The 23,491-nt window shown below is 29.2% G+C and overlaps 2 protein-coding genes across 3 annotated transcripts in view; both read left to right on the plus strand.

Moving 5' to 3' along the window:
* Positions 1–692: 692 nt before the first annotated feature.
* On the plus strand, positions 693–1,238 carry LOC136086953 (uncharacterized). Its single transcript, XM_065809454.1, has one exon. It carries the CDS (start codon positions 693–695, stop codon positions 1,236–1,238), a length of 546 nt encoding a protein of 181 aa, XP_065665526.1.
* A 3,093-nt stretch (positions 1,239–4,331) lies between these two features.
* The window catches only part of LOC105848807 (golgin subfamily A member 4), a 57,849-nt gene continuing 38,689 nt past the window's right edge, over positions 4,332–23,491 (plus strand). Inside the window, exons 1-3 of one of the 2 annotated variants that reach the window (XM_065810628.1) lie at positions 4,332–4,669; positions 21,235–21,378; positions 21,505–21,870. In XM_065810628.1, the coding sequence (XP_065666700.1) occupies positions 4,580–4,669; positions 21,235–21,378; positions 21,505–21,870 (600 nt within the window). In that variant the 5' untranslated portion in view covers positions 4,332–4,579. The remainder of the gene's footprint in view (positions 4,670–21,234; positions 21,379–21,504; positions 21,871–23,491) is intronic. The other variant, XM_065810629.1, reaches the window with a different exon arrangement.

Raw genomic sequence — 23,491 nt, forward strand, 5'->3', positions numbered from 1 at the left:
TTCATCTATTAAGTTCGAACCTATACAATCTGGTTTTAGATCTAATCACTCAACCGAAACAGCACTATCAAAGATATGCAATGACATCCTGCTAAAGATTGATTACGCTTTAAACACAATTCTCCTATCTCTGGACATATCTTCAGCATTTGATACAATTAATCACAGCCTGCTAATTTCCCGTATTAAAGTTGAATTTGGTGTCACAGATATTGCACTAAAATGGCTGATATCATACTTGCACTCTCGAAAATCTTTTTTTTCTAGTGGATCAACAAAATCTAGACTAATAGCAAGTTTAACAGGAGTAATATATTAGATCCATTTCTATTTTCCATGTTTGTTTCACCTATATATCATATTATAGCTAAACTCGGTACTAATCATCATCAATATGCTAATGATACCCAACTTTATACTGTCATTAACCCAGGCATAGATATCATTAATGAAATCAATGTGTGTGCTGATGCAGTAACAAAGTGGTTTCTAGAAAATGGACTTCTGCTTGACCCAAATAAAACAGAAGCTGTTTTACTTGGATCTAGAAAACAAATTAGCAAGCATAAAAATGATTCAAAAATTGTTTTTTCTGGAACAATATTAACTACGATAAATTCAGTAAAAATCCTTGGTGTCACCCTAGATTCATCACTCTCTATGGACAAGCACATAAACAACACTATTAAATCATGCAATTACCATATTATGCACTTCGCTATATTAGTCCATGTCTAACTAAAGAAGCTGCAAATATAATTGCTTGTGGCATTGTTAACTCTCAGCTAGACTATTGTAAAAGTCTTTTATTTGGTACTTATCAGAAAAATATTAAAAAACTCCAACGAATTCAAAATAGCTTATCTCGAATCATTTTCCATTCTCCTATTTATTTAAACTCAGAAATACTGCTGAAATTTCTTCATTTGTTACCAATAAATCAAAGAATAATCTATAAGATATCATTTATCACATATAAAATTTTATTATCTAAATCTCCTGCATATTTATTTGAACTCCTAGAAGTCCGAACTTCAAAACAAAATACTAGATCATTAGACAGTTGTCAACTTACACGTCGCCAACAAAAAACTTCTCTGGGCCCAAATTCTTTTTGTATGACTGCACCTCGAATTTGGAATGGTTTATCTATGAACACGCGAAACTCAACCTCTTTAGAAACATTTAAAAAAAGACAAAAATATGAACTTTTTATAAACATTTTTTCAAACTCATAGCTAACTTGTTTTAGTGCTTCTGAACTACTTCATCACTATTGTGATTGTTGTAAATAATGGCACTTTAATCTCTAATTATTATTATTATTATTATCATTATATATATATATATATATATATATATATATATATATATATATATATATATATATATATATATATATATATATATATATATATATATATAATTATCTATTAATTTCAAAATTTGCCAACATTAGTAGAGACGCTTTATTGTAGGGTGGGTTAAACTAAATTATATTCCTTTTTTTTGGAGGGTCTCTTATCTTTTGGGTTGTACTTTAAGTTAAAGTATTTAAAACCGTTCTGTTTAAGTGCTACTTCGTACTCTGTTTTTGATGAGTTAAATAATTTTTCATTGGAAGAATTTTGGGTTAAACAAAACCTTTTTACAATAGTTCCTAGCTATAGTAAACTGACGTCTGTTTTCTGGAAAACTAATTTGCTGATAGATATGGAAGTAATGGTTTCGATTAGAAATTGCAGCAGCACAATGTGAGGAAAACCATGGAGAAGTGTGATGCTTGACTTGGAATCGTCGAGGAAATAGACGATTCCATACCAGCCTGAATCCAAGAAGTTACATTATTAGCACATTTATCAGCAGAAAGAAAAAAGATTTCTACCCAAGGACCACCACAAAGAAAATCACGGAAAGGGTCCTAGTCAGCTTTAAGGTAGTTGTAAGAGGTATGATGTTAGGAAGATTCTGATGATGAAGAATAATGAAATAATAGTTTCAGTGGGATCAAACTGTGATCAGAACACCAAAGGGTGAATGTGGAGAAACTGAGCTTTGACTTAGATCAGAAACAAGACAGAGTAGAAAAGGTAAATAATTCGGTTTGTCTGGAAAACGAGTTGAAAACTTGACTATTTGAGTCAGAGATTGAGAAAGGCAAAAGTTGTGGGTCTTAACGCCTGCAGAGTCACTGACACTAGAGTCTTTATTTATTATTTTTATTTATTATTAATTGAATTCAATTCAATCTAAGTCATTCAGTGTGATGAGCATTAAAGTCACCAACCACAACGATATTGACTGATGGATAAAGAGAGAGGGCTCGGTCAATTTTATCAGAAATAATATCCAAAAAAGTGCAGTCTTAAGATGAAGGAGAGCAATATAGAACAAAGAGAAAGACGATAGAGTGAAGTGGTGCTAAACAAAAGCACATAAAAGAATAATCGGCGGATTGAAACCTAGTTTCCCAACAAATGGGTGATTTTTTACAAATGTAAATGCCCAGGCCAAACATGTAACTATTGGAGTCTTTAGGAATTAAAGGAAGATAACCATCAACACTAATATCACAAGATGAGACAGCTGAACTCAAATCAATCTCACAAAGAGCAAGTAGGTCTGATGAACTTTGCAAAAGATAAGACTCAACAGAAGAAAAGTTATTTCAAAGAACACGAATGTTAATGAATGATAAATTTAGAGAGCTTGAATTTGTTAAAGAACTTGACTCAAAGCACAGATAGTACTGAGTTCACTATTTAATAGTCGAAGCAATTGCCACATTAATATTAATAAACCCTAAGCAGTAACAAAGTGCTACAAATGTGACCTCGACAATGCACACCAAAAGTACGAACAGGAACAATATCAATACGCCACCTGGCGCTGTTAACATCCTGATATTTTACAACTGTTGATGGAATCAGTCTCTTTGAGAGCTACCAAAGAGTTCGGGAAATCTGACTACCAGCCGACCTCAAAACCATAAAACTGAGTTTTAGAGCTGTACTCTCAATAGGAGATAATAGAATGAGTTGCCTAGTTATATAAACAGAGACACAAGCAAAACCCATGCATTGAGTCAAGAAAATCCAGCATTCAACATCCTAAAGTGAAAACAATCTATTATAAATACATCTACGCCAGCCTTATTCATCAGTATGAAGAACGGGTGCAGGGCTGGTCAACAGATAAAATCTGTTTACCTCTCAAGTCTTTGCCTAAAAGGCCTTCAACAAGACAGTTGCCGGTTGCGTTTAACATCTGCCCAAGATGAGTACTTTTTATCAAGACATAATCTCTAGCCTTTTCTTAGCAAAGATCCCCAAGGCAGGGGGTGTTTTAAGTTGGTGTTGGCTTCTCCTAGCCTTTGTCTAAAAAGGCGTTTCCTACAAGGCAGCAGGATATGAAGCAGGTTGTACTGGTTTACATGTTACCAGTAGGAGGATAACCTGACTGACCTGAAACTCTAATACGAATGCTCATATGGGACTATTCTCGATTCAGCTCACTACCTACTTGCAAGACATGGCTTTCAGGGAGACAGCTCAATTATAACAACCAATCTCAATCCGGCACCTATAAACTCTCTATTAGATCAGACGCTGGTAACCAAAATTCCTAGTCTTACTAAAGACATAGTTCTAGTGTCAGATAACATTGGTATACAACGTTACTCTTACAAGCAAGACAGACCTCACCGAGAAATCATCTTGAAACTGACTATACGCATGAGATTGCTGGGCAGTGAGAGATCTCTTCTTACCTACGACTCAACGAGCAATGTTAGATAGACTCCTTAAAGATTAACAGAACAATTTTAGCAAATTAAAATTTGCCAAGTACAATATAATAAACTTACTACTCGTAATTTTTGACGAAATATTGTTATTAAATAGTTATAAAAAGTAAAAATTGATTCCAATTACTAAATAGTTTTGAATCAATGTCAAGCAATTTATCTTAAACTAATGAACGTTGAGATTGAATCAGATCCAAATCTAAATTATTTTAGTGAGCCAGTTGTTATTATTATTAGGAATTTGAAAAAAAAAACTTGGAAAGCCTATGTACTTTTAAAATAGAAATTGATTTGCTTGAGTTAAGCCGTATAAAACATGTTTTAAAAATTGTATAAAATACATATAATATATTCTGCTAGTATACAATTTTTAATTGTTCTTTAATCAAGGGCACGCTGAATGGGTTCTAGCAGCTTGTTTTTTAGAAATTGTATAAGTAGTTTAAATAAATCTTATGTAATTTCCAGATTTTCCAAATACACTTTTTGAAACTCTCTATGAAAATACTTAAAATCTTCCGCAATCATGCATAGAATTTTGTCTCACTTTTAGCAGAGACGTTTTGAAAGCAACACGGTAGCAAGATGGTTAATGGTCAAATCCTCTAAATCTAAAAAGCGGTACCGCGTATATTATAAAAGCGTTTTCAATCAAGTCGCGGAGTTATCAACACTCTGATTCAAAATGGTATTTAAAAGCCTGCAAAATGTTTTTTGCAAAACATCTTCAATTATATTTTAAAGCTTTTAATGATATATTAGTAAATCTAAGTTATGTTTTCCAAGTTAAAACAAAAAATTGCAGATGGCGTTGAAGGAGTAAGCCCTGGAAAGCAAACCCCTTTAAGGGGTCTGACAGGAGAGGTAAAACGTTTACATATTATCATATTTTTATTGAAAATTATTAGTACGCAACATATTATTGAAATCGGTTTCTTCCAACAATTTAATAATATTTTGAATAAAGAAATCAAAAATAAAAAAAAGTAGTTTAGCAACAACAACAACAAAAAAAAGGTTTTTAATAATAAAGACAGATTTTGATGTCTTGAAAGTTTTTAAATTGATCATATAAATTGATTAAATTGATCTTTTTTCTTTTAAAAATGTATACAATATTAAATGTTTACACGATTACCTAAAAGCTGTTTTTAACTGTTTATGATATACTTAAGCATATCCTATACAAAGATGTAGCTCCTGCAGATGGTTATTTCAGTATGATGGCAGTAATGATGTTTCATGCACGGCTAAGTACAAATATATATATATATATATATATATATATATATATATATATATATATATATATATATATATATATATATATATATATATACACATATACATATGTATAAATATATATATATATATATACATATATATATATATATATATATATATATATATATATATATATATGTATATATGTATATATATATATTTATATATATGTATATATATATATATTATATATATATATATATATATATATATATATATATATATATATATATATATATATATATATATATATATATATATATATATATATATATATATATATATATATATATATATATATATATATATAAAAGGGACTATATACCTGGAAAAGACATTTATTATAGCAAACAATTTTTTTATTTGTTTAATAAATGTCTTTTTGAGGTATCCACTATAACAATATTATGACGTAACATTATTACATAATCTATCTGGTTACAAGTAATTAGAATCTGGTTACAAATAGTTTAGAAGTAATAGTAATTATTGATCTTATCCCTTTAACCGTCACCTAATGTTGACACGCAGTAGCTCCACCATCGAGGTAATTTCTAAAAGTTGCAAGTATTAGATTAAGTGAACAAAAATAGTCAAAAATGTTTGTAATTTACATAAAAAGTGTTATTAAATTCATAATATACTAAATGGACCTTACTATAATATAAAATTAGTATTTCAATACAGTATGATATTTCTCAAAGCAAGGTGCAACTCATAATCCAACATCATATTTGGCACAAAAGTAACTGTAAGTAGGATTGTTTTTGTATTTTGTTTGGATTGATATAACAAACTACACATCTTATTATAGCATTAACTTCATGAGCAGTAGCCAGTATCATACTTGGGTAATGGTTAAACTCTGTCAAAAAGGATTTGCTTTAAATGTTGGACCTCTACCACATTGCTCAAAAGCAGACTTCACTTCATAACCATATTTTAAAGCAATTTGCTCAGCTTTGCCCGAAAATAAAGAGCATCAAGTTTAACATTTTTTTGCTGTGAATGATGTGTGCTTTAAAACAAACCATGTTGACTAAATAAATAAAAGCATTTTTATACCATTCTTTAATACGTTGGGTACAGTTTCATCGTTTGATCAGAATGATCTACACTGCCCATGAGCTGATTGTACTAGTTTATAACAGTTGGCATTTTTGTTAGAATGCTGTCTAACTTCAATTTTCCCAGTGTCTGGTATACATGTGCTCATCATAAATACATCTCTATTGTCTTTCCAATATAAGAGAATAATTTATAATGTGTTTTAATATTTGACTATTTTTTCTACACACGTTTATTTAACTTTCATTACACAATAGAGGTAAACCTTTATGATCTCTCCAAATAGTACTAATTAGGTCAGTAGAACACTGTTTGCGATTTTTGAAGATTTTTATTGAGGTGTACAAATTATCTATACAAATGCAATGGCCTAACTCTAACAGACCATCAAGAAGAGAAAGTATGATTATAGATGCATAGTAATCTTTGTTTTGATTGTCTATTCCTAATGTGTCTGCTCCTGTATGTAATTTTAAATTTCTTTTCAGATATATCCAGTAGCTGTATCACACAAATAGAATTTATTTAAAGTATGCTCTTTTTGTGCGGATTAACTGTTTCCTGCTTTAATGACCCTTTCACAAAAGCAGAGATTCATCAATCAAAATATTACTGCCAAGATTTAAAAGCAGCTTGAAGCGCTCAATGAGGCTATCTAATACTGATTGAATTTTTGCAAAATTATTATGATCCTCCCCTAAATCCTGAATGTCAACAAAGTGGAGATACTTTTTAATTAGTAAAAGTTTATTTTGAAATATTCAGGTATTATCTTTTTCCGGATATTTCCTGAATTTCGGATATTTTTTTCACCTTTTAGTTTTTCTGGATATCTCAAACATTTTCTATGCATACATGTTTAAGTATATATTTTTGGTAATATATTTGTTTTTGAAGCTTTTTCACTCATCACTCATAGAAAAAATATGAAAAGTTTGATAAAAAAAATTAAAAACAACTCAGCTAAAAGCAAAATTAAAAGGAAATCAAGGGAAAACATATTCCAGATTTTTTCCGGGTATTTTATCCAAACAATTTTCCGGATTTTCTAAATATGACATGGATAATCTATGGATATTATATGTCTAAACGCAGGTGTTGCGGTTAGTAAATTTTTAGAATAATAGCAGTCATGTCTAGGTTTGTGTAATAAGCCACAGTATATTAGTATAGCTAAGTACATTTGAATGTCATTAGATGTTGTCTTCACATTTGGAAAGACAGGATGTCTTAGAGTGCACTGTACCTATATTGCTTTGATCTGCATATTTATTTGTCATTTTTAATATCATATTTACAAGTTCATTAGTAAATAAGAGTTTAAAAATCTCCAGCAGGTCATCTGACGATACAGATTAATTGACACCTGGCTCACTATGAAAGATTTGCATGCATATACCTGATAAAAGTTAACTTTTTGTCCAACATATTTTATCAATACCTTCCGTTTTTTTTGTTGTCATTTGCTGTTAGAATGACTACAAAAGTTTTTTTGCTTGTTAGAACAACAAAAGTAACAAGCTGCGTAACAATGCTTAGATCGATTTTAAAAATTAACTTGTTCATAACATCATTGCTGTCCTCTTCATTGGAGATATCTGTGCCATCTATCACATTATCAAAGTCACTATCACTAAAATCTGAAATTTCATTGAGATAATCACTAAAGTATTACCTCATCCTCCTAATTTCTTTTACGTTGTACACAGAAAATAAGAAGATCAGGTAATACACATCAGTATTATCTTATCTACTTAATTTCTTTTACATTGTTTGAACAAACCAACACTTAGGATGAAATATAATTTTAGTAAAATTACGTAAATACTTTTTTTTTTTACATTTATATAGTATTTATTTTGTTTTTAATGTAAAAAAATGCTTAATTAAAATTTGAGATTATTTAAATCATTTTTTATTTATAATATCCTGATTAAGCATTGTTTGAACAAACAAATTATAAAAGTTGTAGGTGGGTTATAAAAGTAATAATACTATTATAGTGTTGTTACTTTTATAACAAAGTTAGTGACTATATACATATTTAAAACACAGTTAGTGAATATAATGTTATTGCTTTAGTAGTAGTAAGTTTGTTGTTTTATTTTGTTCACTTTTTCGCTAATTTAAGCCGAAAATGAAAACAAAGTATATAGTTTTGCATAAACTGAAATTTTGAATACTTAAATTAACACTTGGTATAACCATGTAACTACCAACATTAATAACAGCAATATAGTAAACTGGGGTAAGGTAAGAGTAAACGAAAAAAAAAAGTGAATGGTTTAGAAATTTTGTTTCTTTTGCATTTATTGAAAGCTAAAACAAAAAATCTTTATAAATGTGAGGCACTGTTTTATAGAAAATTTTGTGTTCTATTTAAAGGTGTAAAAATTATTTTAAAAAGTTTAATTTTGCCTTGGTAAACCTCAAAATTCTCACCCTCATAAAAAAAGTTTTTTTCTCTAAAAAATCAACTTTGAAACTCCCAAAACTAAAATTAAATTATACCAAACAAAAAAGACTGTTTTGTAGAAAATTTTATGACGATCAAGGTTCTATTTTCAAAATTGAATTTGCTAGTTATGAGCAAAAAACCAATATAAATGTTTTTTGAGGAAGAGTAAACATGCTAATTGCTCACACTTATGCATTAAGATGAGCACTGTTAAACTAATTAATAGTTATTATTAAAAAAGTAAATAAATATGACAGCATTTGCTATTTATCTAAAAAATTTAAAACAAAATGACTTATACTTACATTCGTAAAGCGCAAACAACTTACAATGAAGAGCAATTGCAACTTGCAATAGAACAAATCAAAAAAGACAAAATATTACTCAGAAAAGCTTCAGAGGCGTACAGTATACCAAAGGCAACTCTTCACAACCATGTGCACAACAAATTCAATCACATTGTAGAGGTACAACTACTCTGCTAAGTACAGCATTTGAATTTGTTCTTGTTTCAGTACTTATCAGTTCAGCCGATTGGGGTTTTGGCAGAACATTCGCAGATGTCATCGCAATAGTTAAATAATATTTAGTATCTACAAATCAAAGTCATCTGTTTTCTCCAAATGGTATACCAGGACAAGAATGCTATTAAGGTTTCACGAAACAATGGAGTCATAAATTCCGCGTCAGAGTAGCAGGCTATATTTTTTCTCTCAGAGCTTCCTTTTGTACCGAAGACAAAATAACAAGTTATTTCAATACACTTCAAAAACAATTTCTTGAAGCAAAATTTTGGAATTTTTCGAAATTGGATTTTCAGGCGATCAAGGTAAACAGCATATAATTTGCAGGCTCGGTGCTAAACGCCCTTCAAAATTGGTTGGTAACAATGAAAAAATAATTACACAGTCGGTAATTGTGTCAATGCTACCGGTACCATTCTGCCACCATACAAATGGTGGCAGAATGGTACCGGTACAATTTTACAAATCAATATCATGTTGTAAATACTGTGTTATGTGGGTAGGAGAACCACATAACACGGTATTTACAACATCCAAGTTGGGTTGGATGAATGAGAAACAATTTATTCAATGGCTCACTAAAGTAATCATACTGGCAATCAAATTAATTCCAGGTAATTAGTTTGATTTCATCATCATCAACTGAGCCTGTTTCATCATCTTCATGCAAGTCTGTTTCATCATCCTCAACTGAGCCTGCTTTGTCATCCTCATCCCAGCCTATATCATCATCTAACATCAGTCAGTATCAAACTCCAATGATTCCCCAACTTCAAAATTTAACAACAACACCAGTGACTCCTGCTCAAACGTATCAAATGTTGCAACACTTCACAGAAAGACTCAAAGGCAATTTGAAAAATGTTTTACAGCGCCACCATTTTGAAACACAAAAAAAAACCAAAAGAGTCAGCATTCCAAGAGTTAAAGGCCAATATCTAAGTACATCTGAGATGCTCAAGAAACAAAAGCAAGACGATGAGACCAAAAAGTCAAAGCAGTTAAAAAAAAGCAAAATTTACTTCAGTGAAACTTTAGATGAAACTCAGCAAGTGCAACGTTCAAAATAACTGAGACAAGACAAAGACATCAAGAGGTGCAAAAAGTGTCACAGAGTTTGGGAAGAAGCATTGCTAACTTAAAACGAAAATGTGGTACCAATGTGAAGCTTTTAGTTGCAAGTCTTGGGTTTGTCAATCGTGTTTACCCAATAAATGCAAAGTTGTTGAAGAGTTTTTTTTGCATGAAAAAATGCCGCGAACCTGCTTCTGCAGATAAAACAACTCTTTCTTTTATTAATAAATAGTTTTTTTGGTATATTTGGTTGAAAAAGTTTTTTGTAATCTTGACTTTTTTTTTTTTTCACTTCCAACAAAGCTTCAAGCAGCCACTATTTAAAGTTGGAAGTTACTGAAAGAGAAAATATGAAGATTGTAGAGCAAGATAACGATTGACGGGTGACTTAAAGGATTACAAATTATATGAATCAGGAAAGCAAGATAAAGGAAGCGAATTCCAAAGAACTGATGTTCGAGGAAAAAAACTAAATGAATAAGCGTTTTTAGAGCACCTAGGAACAGTCACAGAAAAATGATGACACTTAATTAAATGACGAGTAACACAAGAATGAATTTTAGTAGATATCACAAGAGATGCTAGCTCTTTAAAGCAGTGCCCATTATAGTATTTTTAGAAAAGAGAAAGAGAAGCAACATTACGACGATGTGATAATGGTTGGAGGTTGACTGCAAGAGCAGGTCCAACTATGTTTACAATGCGTTTTTGCACCTTTTCTAAAAGAGAAAGGACATCATTAGAATATCTGCCCCAGATATGGCAACAATATTTCATACAAGGCCGGATTTGATATTTATAGAGATAGAGAATAGAATCCAAAGTAAGAAAGTGGCGAGCTCCATAAAGAGATGCAACCTTAGCAGACGCTAATTTTGCAACTGATTCGATATATGGTTTCCAAGAAAGATTGGAAGCAAAAGTTAATCATAGAAGATGAAGAGTAGGTGACTCATCGAGTACATCACCGTTCATAAATATAGGAAGATCTAAATTATTGCAATAACCATTGGCTGAAAAAAATTGAGTTTTATCTGAATTAAAGTTCACCAGCCACTGTGAGCCCCATGCTGTAGCAGAAGTGAGATCCTTTTCAAGCTCAAATGCCCCCTCCAAGCAATCAGAAGGTGTTGGTCTCTTATCACGACAAGAATAAATGGTAGTATCATCAGCAAACAATGCCACCTTAGATGTGAGAATATCTGGAAGATTGTTAATGTAAATTAAAAAGAGTATAGGGCCAAGGATAGAACCTTGAGGAACCCCTGAAGTTACAGAATAAGAAGAAAAGTGCTGTCCATCAAGGACAACTTTTATGCTACGATTGGAAAGGAAGGATTCAATAATCTTAAAGATGTTGCCGGATACACTATAAGAAGAAGGCTTATGGAGAAGACCAGCATGCCAAACTTTATCAAAAGCTTTTGAAATGTCAAGAGCGATGGCCTTAACCTCTCCACCTTCATCTAATGCACGATAAAACCTGTCAGTTATTACTGTTAGCAAATCAGCTGTAGAATGAGAAGATCGAAATCCATATTGATGGTCAGAAAGTAAGTTATTAGATTCAAGATAAGAAATTAAGTGTTTGCTAATTAAAGATTCAAAAACCTTGCTTATGATAGGAAGAAGACTTTTGGGACGGTAGTTAGACGAATCAGATCGCTCTCCAGAATTTTTGAAGATAGGGATAACAGATGCCGCTTTCCAGCAGGCTGGAAAACAAGACTCTGATAAGCACTTGTTGAATAGTTTTGCGAGTATAGATGACAGCTTTAGTGAACACTTCTGCAAGAAAATAACAGGTATGTTGTTCGGACCACAAGCTGTAGAAGAGTCTAGGCAGGAAATCACTTTAGATACAGAAGCTGGAGTGATATGAATGTCAAGCAATGGATTAACCTGTTTGTTGGCAATAGAACGCAACTAGTGGAATCAAGAGATGATATTGATGAAAAGTATTTAGCAAACAATTCAGCTTTGTCTTTAGGTGACTAAGTCTGAACTATACAAGAGAGGTAAAATTATAGATTTGCCCTTATTATTGATATTATTAAAGATTCTCCAGAAGTCACGAGAGCCTAATTTTTGAGAGGAGATACGAGATTTCATGACCTGAGAACAGCAGGTTTTGGCGTTAGACAAAACCTTTTTACAATTGTTTCTAGCAATAATAAACAGACATCTATTTTCCGGAGAATTGTTTTGCTGATAAATATTGAAGTAACGGTTTCAACTGGCAATCACAGCAGCACAGTGTGAGGAAAACCATGGAGGAGAGTGAGGCTTGACCTGGAATCATCGAGAGGGAATCAAAGATTCCATGCTAGCCTGAATCCACGAAGTTATGTAAGAAGCACATTTGTCGACAGGAAGACAAAAGATTTCTACCCAAGGGCCATCACGAAGAAAATCACGGAAAGAATCCCAGTCAGCTTTACTGTAGTTGTAAGAGGTTCGATAATAGGGGGATTCAGGTGATGAGGAAGAATGAGATATTAGTTTTAGAGAGATCAAACTGTGATCAGAAGAATTTTAGGGTGAATGTGGAGAAACTGAGCACTGACTAGGATCAGAAACAAGACATAAGTCGAGTAGAGAAGTTTAATGATTCGGGTTGTCAGGAAAGCGAGTTGGAAAGTTGACTAATTGAGTTAGGGATTGAGAAAGGCAAAAGTTGTGGGCTTTAATGCCTGCAGAGTCACTGACACTAGAGCCAAGCCATTCAGAGTGGTGAGCATTAAAGTCACTGACAATAACTATATTAGCTGATGGATAAAGAGAGAGGGCTTGGTCAATATGATCAGAAATAACGTCAAAAAGAGTGCAGTCTTGACATGAAGGAGAGCGATATAGAACAAAGAGAAAGGCAATAGAGTGAAGTGGTGCTAAACGAAAGCACATGAAAGAATAGTTTGTGGATTCAAACCTAGTTTCATGACAAATGGGTGAATTCTTACGAATGTAAATGCCCAGGCCAAGCATGTGACTATTGGAGTCTTTACGAATTAAAGGAAGATAACCATTAACACTAAGATCACAAGATGAGACAGCCGAACTCTAATTAGTCTCACAAAGGGCAAGTAGGTCTGGTGAACTTTGCAAGGGATAAGACTCAACAGAAGAAAAGTTACTTCGAAGACCACAAATATTAGTGAATGATAGGTTTAAAGAACTTGGTGATGATGATGGTTTTTTGTGTTTTATAGTTTTCGGTACTTTATTCATTTTTAAATTAGATTGAAGAACTTGACTCAATGCATAGATAGTACTCAGAACAGCCCAAGCAATTGCCTCATTACTACTAATAAACCCTAAGGCGTAACAAAGGGCTCCAAATGTGGCCTCCGCAATGCACACCAAAAGTACAAACAGGGACACCATCCATACGCAACATGGCACTGTTAATACTTTGATATTTTTCAGCTGTTGTTGGAATCAGCCTCTCTGAGTGCTACCACAGAGTTCGGAAAACCTGACTACCAGCCAGCCTCAGAACCATAAAACTGAGTTTTAGAGCTGTACCCTCATTAGGAGATAATAGAATGAGTTACCTAGTCATAAAAACAGTGACACAAGCAAAACCCATGCATTGAGTCAAGAAGATACAGCATTCAACATCCTAAACTGGAAACAATGTATTAATACATCTGCGCTAGCCTAATAGATGAAGAAGGGGTGCGAGGCTGGTCAACAGCTATTATAATAATATTAGTTCTTATAATATAACTTCTAATAATATTAGTTTTCATTTTATTTTTAATTAATTTTGCTTGATTTTCTTAACATGCTTATTTGGTTTGATTTTCCTAATATCTTAAAAAATTGTTATTAAAAATTAACTAATTTACTTTTCTCTAATTATAAGGGGAGAAGAAAACATTTTTTTTCTTCATTAAATGGATTTTTTAAAAGATTTTCAAAATATTTTTTCTTAATTATTATATATCTATATAATGTAAAAAGTTCTCTTTAAAACAAAACAAAAAAATAAACATAAAATATTTTTTCTTTAAAAAAGTATTTGAATTTGAGGTTAAACCGTTTACTCTTACCTCAGTTTACTCTTGTAGTAATAATATTAAATAAAAATTCATAAAATCAACCAATGTTAGAAATTTTTGAACCTAATTTTGTATTTTTGACCTAATTTCCAAAAATGATCAAGTTTTAACAGCTTTTTTCTTTAATCAAATGAAAAATATCTATGGCAAAAATATGAAAATGCCCCTATAACATTGTTACGTATTGAGACATAACATTATATGTTATGGTTTGGTTACACATGTCTGTTATTTTTATGTAACCGATATGTAACTCTTATGTAATGAGATGTAACAATGTAATATGTGGAATTATGTGGTGTTTTTTAAATATATAGATAAGAAAAAAATTTTTGATTTAAATATTATATATATATATATATATATATATATATATATATATATATATATATATATATATATATATATATATATATATATATATATATGTATATATATATATATATATATATATAAAAACAATTTTAAAATGTGTTCTAAAAAATTGAGTGATCGTTGTTCTTAAAAGAACAGAGCAATTATAAAGTAGTAGGAAATCTTAAGTGATTTTCAAACATTTTTTTTTTATTCAACACTGTGTTTTATCAATAAAGACTCATCAGAAATGAATGATCCTGATGAATCTTTATTGATGAAACTCAGTGTTAAATGAAAAAAACTTTTGTTAAGTGATTTTCTTCTACTTATATACTTACTGTGTTAAGTGATTTTCTACTACTTATATACTTACTACTTATATATATATATATATATATATATATATATATATATATATATATATATATATATATATATATATATATATATATATATATATATATATATATATATATATATATATATAAATTAGAATACACTAACATAATTTACTGTAGTTTACATATTTAGTAGAATACACTAACATAATTGGGTAATTATTTTTGTCATTGTTTGTTATGAGAAATTGTCTAAATCAATATTCTTGCTCTTGCAAGAGGATAAATAAAAGTTTATGTATAAATTATGTTTATTTTATTATTATTTTTTATGTGCCTAAAAACATCTTTTTTTTTTTACTTAACTGATCATTTTTGATGAAAAAGTTAGGTCGACAAAAATAAAATTTTTTTTGTTTTTTCTTAAGTTATTACATTTGTAAATATCACGAATATCAAATGTAATTGTCATGCAAACTTTTTTACAAAATCATCATTCAAACTTCATAAGTGGTTTTTATAATGTTTATTACTTCTTTTATCTTACGGCTTAAATGATTTCTTTAGACTTGCTTAAATATATATATATATTTTCAACATCTTTGCTTCCAACAAGACAGCAAACAAGCACTATTAGAGTTGGAAGTTACTGGAAGAGAGAAGATGAAGTTTATAGAGCTAGATAGCGATTGACTAACTGATAAAAAATGGCTTATGTGAAATGACTTATCATGTATATAAATGGAGCACCAGTTTATGCTAATTTATAGAAAAAAATATTTTACAGGAAGTTATAAATTATTATAAAAAAAAAAATAAATTAATTACTATATTTTTTGTTTAACGGGAAGTTACAGAAAGTAATTATTAAAAAAACTTCTTTGGAATGGGGATAGTTTAATTTGGTCATTTGTTTTTACAATTTTTTAAGAGGTATTTATTTTTGTGCCTACACTTAGAAATTAATTCAGATTTTTTATTTGATAAATTTTCCTGATTTAAATGAGTAATTATTTCAAATTTTTCTTGCAAACATAGCATACATTTTAAGGAAATGTTATTATAGGCAGGGGCAGATTTTATAATAGACCATTGTAAATTAAATTTTTTATTTTTTTCTTTTAAATCCCAAATAACTTTTGGCAGCATAGTCTCTTTCGAATATTTTTTGTGTTTAAACGATTGTTTGTGGTTGGCATAACGTTTTTTCCATTCCCCCTTGTTAAGCCAATATATTGTTTATCAGGGTTATTTTGTGAGGAAACAATGCATTTGTAAATTACATTATTTACATATATATATATATATATATATATATATATATATATATATATATATATATATATATATATATATATATATATATATATATATATATATATATATATATATATATATATATATATATATATATATATATTAGTGATGTACCGATTAATCGGCATCGGCTTAATCGGCCACTTTTTGTACAATCGGAATCTGATCGGCATCGGCCTTTTTTTATTAATTTACCGATATGCATTACAGATTTTAATACTTTTATCCTGCATTTTGATAATAATTAAATAATAAATAATCTAAACCTTATGCATTGCTTAGAATTTTTTGAAAAATTGTTTATTTTGACTTTGTTTTAAAATTAAAAAATAAGACAAAAGCAACAAAAAAACAGGTTTTCACTGACTTCTTTTTGAACTTTTGTAATATTTTTGTAGATTCTGTGGGTTTATTTGAAAAAATGATAAAATAAAGTTGAGGGAAGCAAAGGAACCTAAGTTTTTACGACGAAACCCCTTTTTCTGTACAAAAACTTACTTAAACAATTAACACCACGGATAAGCATTTAACCAGGATGTCCACGCCTCCTTCCTTTCCAATGTGTATTATATGGCCAGATATTATATGTCAAAAATTTACCCGATTTAAAATTCTTTGGCTTTATATCTTCAAAACTTTAATAATTAGTTAATTAATCGGTATTGGCATCGGTATCGGCCTTTTCCCATTAATCGGCATCGGCCAAAAAAGTGTTATCGGTACATCACTAATATATATATATATATATATATATATATATATATATATATATATATATATATATATATATATATATATATATATATATATATATATATATATATATGTATATATATATATATATATATATATAATTTATAATATATATATATCTGTGTGTGTGTGTGTGTGTGTGTGTGTGTGTGTGTGTCTATATATATATATATATATATATATATATATATATATATATATATATATATATATATATATATATATATATATATATATATATATATATATATATATATATATATATATATACATATATATGTATATATATCAGGCAACCAAAAAAGCTTGTGCGGTTTTGCAGATCCATAAATAAATACACATAAAAACAGTTTTAATAAATTTTATTCTGAAAAATAGTCCCCTTCAGCAAGAATAACTTTCTCCCATCGTGAAACAAGCTGGTATATTCCATTTTTATAAAAATCTTGAGTTTGGTAGCTGAAAAATTGAATTAATTCATTTTCGAGATCTTCTCAATTTCGAAACTGTTGATTCCTCATATTATTATCCAGGGCCAAAAACAGGTAATAGTCGCTTGGCGTAAGGTCTGGTGAATACGGAGGGTGAGGTAGAATCTCCCATTGTAAATGTGCTAGAGTTTCCCGCATGATTTTTGTGGTGTGCGGTCTGTTGTTTTCCTGGTGGAATACAACACCTTTTCTGTTTGCCAAAGCTGCTTATTTTTGGTGAAGAGCATCTGAAACTCTGTCCAATTGGGCTGAGTATATCTCAGCAGTAATGGTTTGTCCATTTGGTAGCAACTCATAGTGAACGATACCTGCTGTAGTCCACCATACACACAGTAAAATCTTTTGTTGGTGAATGCTTGGTCTAGGAGTCATCGGTACTGGATCGTTACTGACTAGCCAATGATATGTTTGTTTTTTGTTGCAGTACATAATCTATTTTTTGTCGCACGTCATCATCCGGTCAAAAAATGACACTAAATTGTGGCGGGAAAGCAATGAAGAACAAATGGTTAAGCGCTGTAGCTTGTTTGTTTCACTCAACTCATAAGGTACCCATTTGCTCAACTTCCAACGTTTTCCAAGTTGGTGCAAATGTAAACGAATAGTTTCATCGCTCACATTAAATCTTAAGGCAAGGTTCTGACATGTTTGACTGGAGTCCTGCTTGATTGCAAGCTTGATATCCTCGTTGTTTACGATGAATGGTCTTCCAGATCTTGGTTTATCTTCAAGATTTTCATTTCGAGAAGAAAATTTTTTAAACCACTTTTGACCTGTCCGTTCTGCTTTGGTACCTTCCCCAAAAGCAGCGCATATCTTATGACAAGCTTCTGCAGCTTTGGTTCCAAGTTTGAACTCTTAAAGTAAACAGGCGCGAATTATCGCATCTGACACAGCCATACTCAACTTAAGAGTTTTAAATTTAAAACGCCCTAATAAAACTTATGAAACACACTGATTTGTTATCCTTAAAACAAGTTTTAATTTATATTCAAAATCATCCCCCCACCACAACCAGTTTTCTCAATACATTTCTTAAAAATAGGCAATTAGTATAAACCGCACGGACTTTTTTGGTTACCTGATATATATATATATATATATATATATATATATATATATATATATATATATATATATATATATATATATATATATATATATATATATATATATATATATATATATATATATATATATATATATATATAATGATATTTTAATCATAACATGGAAAGTTGAGTAATGTCATTATATTAAACAAAAGGGTAACATTCTATATCCATTTTAGCTATTATATCAAGTTGATATAGATAATGTGATTGAGAGTGTGAAATAGTAGCTTTGCAAAGCATAATGTTAAATTCAATAGTTTTGCACTATCTATGATTTGCCATTGTTTGTAGTTCATCTTAAAATCTTTTTTTTTATTTTTTGAAAATCTCAAACAAATGCATAGTGAGCAGTTTGTTATCATTACACTGCGCATGCATTCTTTTTTCCACTGGGGAAACTGTTTATGAAAATTGTTATATGTTTTACCCATAATGCATTTATTAGCAATTCAGCATTTTGGTAATAAGAACATATACAAATAAAATGTGACCTTTTGCACATTAAGCATCACTTTAGCCTAAGTGAAGCACATTTTGATTAGCTTATTTAAATGAGTTTTTAAATTTTTTTGTATGAAATACTAATTGTAGTTACTTTTAATTACACAGAAGTATTTTTGTTTACAAATGCTTTTCCAAGCGTTTTTCCAGACTTAATTTAACAAATATTGATTGAGTCATAATAAATAATCTTTTTACATCTTTATGTAAAACTTTACCTTTATATGATAGAGAATTATTAATCAGTCCTTTTACTAAAAATCTGTCTAGCTTTATTTGGTATTTTTAATATCAACCAAGTTGGAGTGCAAATGTGAAAAGTTAAACAGTAGTACTTTTGCTGAAATACAGCTTTTTCTGTTTTCTCAGACCCATAAATTCATTAATTAAATTTATTAATAAATTCTTAAATTAAGTTTTTGGGTTTCTTTCTGAAAATTTTTATTGTATTGCAGGTTTTTAATAAAGTACATTGACAGAACCTTTAATTTTTGAGTTATGCTCTTTAACATTTTTTTGTTGTGTGCAATCTTTTGGTTTCCTTCTTAGCGTATATATGTTTCTGAGCTTTCTGCATATATATTTCTGAGCTTTTTGCCATATAGATACATTTATAATATAGGATACATTTATGATATAGGATACATATAGGATACATTTATAATATAAGATACATTTTCAAAGTTTTGTAAGTAACATCTTTCACATATTGCAGCATAAAGATATAATCTTTTTTTTGTTTTGTTTAAAGTTTCAATAATATTTTGTTGACTTTTGCATGCCATTGATATTATTAAACCAATAGCACACAACTTAATAAAAATGAATTACTCGGACCATTAAGAAGCATGTAAAGAAAACAGAATTTTCAGTTTTTAAGATTTAATTAGTTGTCACAAAAATTTATGCAGGATTTCCTAGAATTTATTAAGAATTATGTAGGATTTCCTAGAATTTGACATGAATATTTTTTTATTCTAAATGTTTCAACCAATTTAAATGCTTAATCAAAAATATATATTTCTATGTTAATCAGAATTTTGTGACAAGTTATAAGTAATTGAAATAATTAATTTTTTTTTGCATTAAAACTTCATTAAAAAAGCATTATAAACACTTATTTTTGTAATTTTTTGAATTCTTTATTAAAAAAGCATTCAAAACACTTATTTTCATAGTTTTGCCACAGCAATTTCTCATGAAATTTACCATTACCTATGAAATTTTTACCACGTTTTATTGTAAATAGGAATCAAGTGTCAAAATATGAAATAAAATAAAAAACAAAAATAAAAAAGTTAAATGGACCATGATTTAATATAGAATTATCTAATACTGATAATAATAGTTTCAAAACAAGATCAGCATCCTTTTTAAGTAGAATTACGTAAAATATTTAACACTTTAGATAAAATTAAATTTTTTAATTTTAACCAATTAAACACCAAACATAACAAAAACATAAAACAAAAACAAAAATAATAAAAGTAATAGTAATTCAGCACTCGAAATAACAACTGATCAACAATCAATGATTGTCAACTTTTGAAAAAATTGATACTTTGAACTCCCAAAATTAGTTATTGCTGATCAAATTCTATTGCCAAAGTTTGCAAGTCAAACTTTATATTAAAAGAAATTTTAACATTTAAAAAAGAAAGATAAAGTTATTAAATTAGCATTAAAATTATAAAATGTTTATGATTGCTAAGTTAAACATAGTTTTAAGACTTAACAATCTTCAAGTAATTCTTTTGAGCACTAATTATGATAACAATAATAATAATAAAAATGATAGTATAAAAATTAATATAATATATTAATAAAAATGATAATAGATAAAAATACAAATAAAATAAATTTAATAATTATAATATTGTAATATTAAAATATAGCAAACATTATATATATATATATATATATATATATATATATATATATATATATATATATATATATATATATATATATATATATATATATATATATATATATATAATATATATGCATATATTAATAAAAGCTTAAAAATAACTTATAAATTACCATATTAAAAATTAAATCATAAATAAAATTTATTTGCAGCTAATTTCAAGGGGAAAATATATGAAAATGATGGAAGAGTCCTATACTAATGATTCTACGAAAAATAGCAAATCTTATCCAAATGGTAACCCTCATAATGCTAGCCCTCAAGAAGTGTTAGCTCGTGTTCAACATTTGTTGGAGGTTTGAATATAAATAAATAATGAAAACATCTTTCCCAAATAATAAAGTTTTTTAATAAGCTAACTATAAACCATAGAATGTATTTTAATATTTGTTTTTATAAAATTTAATATTACATGATTTTAGGTTGGTCGTGCTCAAGCCCAAAATAATGGTAAGATTGATGAATCAGCCTCTCCACTGTCAAGTTTGTATTCATCTCCTTTGCATAAACAGCATGAATACAATAGGAGACCCTCTGATCTTAATGAAGATGAGAATTTTCCTCTTCAAGAAAGTACTCCGAATGAATCATTTGTTGCCTCAGAACCTCTTTTATTGAGTGATAGAAGAATCTCTATATCTTCAAATGCCGGTGTAGATGAAAGATCAGATGTTGAATCAGACATAGATTCAACAATAAAGTTTGATCAGATGAATATACATGATTTAAGAGTTGCTTTTAAAAAACAAAACCAAATTTTAAAAAAGTTCAAGCTGAAGTTTTCAGAGGTATTTATTTGTTGATCAAAAGATTATTATTTGTCAACATATTATGTTTAGTTATGATTATATATTTTAGTTTTTTAAAATTATATTTGTTGCATGGAATTGACTCCACCTTTGGTTGAGCAAAGGTGGGATCAGAAAATAAAAAAGCAGCTTTGGTTCTGAAAATAATTATACAAATATAAACAAAATATAAGCAATTGATTTTTTTAAATTGAATTATTTTATTAAACTGTTTATTGAATTATTTTTTTAGTAGTACCCTCATAATTTGGGTTGACATTCTGCAATGCCAACCTTAAAGTCTGAGGTTGACAAAATATTGCGAAGGTCTGAGGTCTGCAACTTTTTGCTGACTTCAAAATTAAAATTTTTTTTTATTGCTTTAAATAAATTTAAAGCCGTAAAATGAGCACTTTATTTACTTTAGATAAAATTGTTAGAATAAAAACAGCAAAACCGTTTTATTTAATTTAACGTTAAAAACCGTTTTATTCAATTTAAAAATTAAAAGAAAACAAACTAAAAGAACAAGCATTTTATTTAAATTCTGAATAAATTAGTTTTAAAAACACAACAGCTAAATGAATATTTTACTTAAATTCTAATAAAATTATTAAAATAAAAGCGAACATTTTAAGTATATTTTAAATTAAAAAAAAAGGCGAAACTTTCTTTTAAATTCCTTATAAAATAATAAAAATAAACTGACAAAACTAATGTTCTATATAAATTCCAAATAACAAGATTTAATTTAAATTGTAAACAAAACAGTTAAAATAAAATTGGAAAAACATATGTTTTATTAACTCTAAATAAAATAACACAATTTTTGTTGCTGGCTTCTAAGTGTTATATTTCAATTGCTTATGTCTAAAGTATGTGAAAAAATCACTTCATTAAACACCAACTTTGCTTACACAACAACAGGAAGAAGAAAACTTGTGTTTTTGTGAAAATAGAACAATTTTGTTTCATTTTCATCATTATGATCATGTAAAAACAAAAATTGCTCAAGGAATAATGTTGCTGAGTGCATTAAAGTATGACGACTCTGGATGGAAGGTTGTTGGTGACTTCAAAATAATTTTATTCCTCATAGGTCTTCAAGGAGGTTTCAAACAGACAAACCCAGTTGGAAACCACTCAACAAGGTTCAGAAATGTTTAGATTTTCTTGATTTACGCTTGTACTACGGATCGCTCTCTCAAAGTAGCCCCTAAATCTAGTCCCCTGTCATGTTTTCGTAATACTGTTTTTGGCAAGGACATTCAAAGTCCAATATATTTTGATGAAAGTGCTCGTCTTGCTCCTTGGAGTAAGCACCCTTGTTCTTCTTGAATTTGGTGAGATGCGAATCAAGGATATGGACTTTCGGAGACATTCTGCATCCCATTTTTACGTTATTCTTTATGAGACCAACTTCAATTCCACATAGTTTTCAGCTTTGTGATTACCAAGGAAGCCTTATACAACTACAATGAAACTGCTCCTAGCTGCTCTCTCCGTCCTGTTCAACAGCTTTATAAAATCCTCACATTCTATGATCTTCTTGATCTGTGGTATGACGAATATACCAGTCTTGACCTTAGCCTTGCATAGCTTTGGAAAAAGATCTTGGAGG

This window comes from Hydra vulgaris, chromosome 11 (genome assembly GCF_038396675.1).
Source record: "Hydra vulgaris chromosome 11, alternate assembly HydraT2T_AEP".
Lineage (NCBI taxonomy): Eukaryota > Metazoa > Cnidaria > Hydrozoa > Anthoathecata > Hydridae > Hydra > Hydra vulgaris.

Excerpts from the sequence above, each read along its gene's own strand:
- LOC136086953 (XM_065809454.1), top strand. The coding sequence starts at position 693 with ATGCAATTACCATATTATGCACTTCGCTATATTAGTCCATGTCTAACT.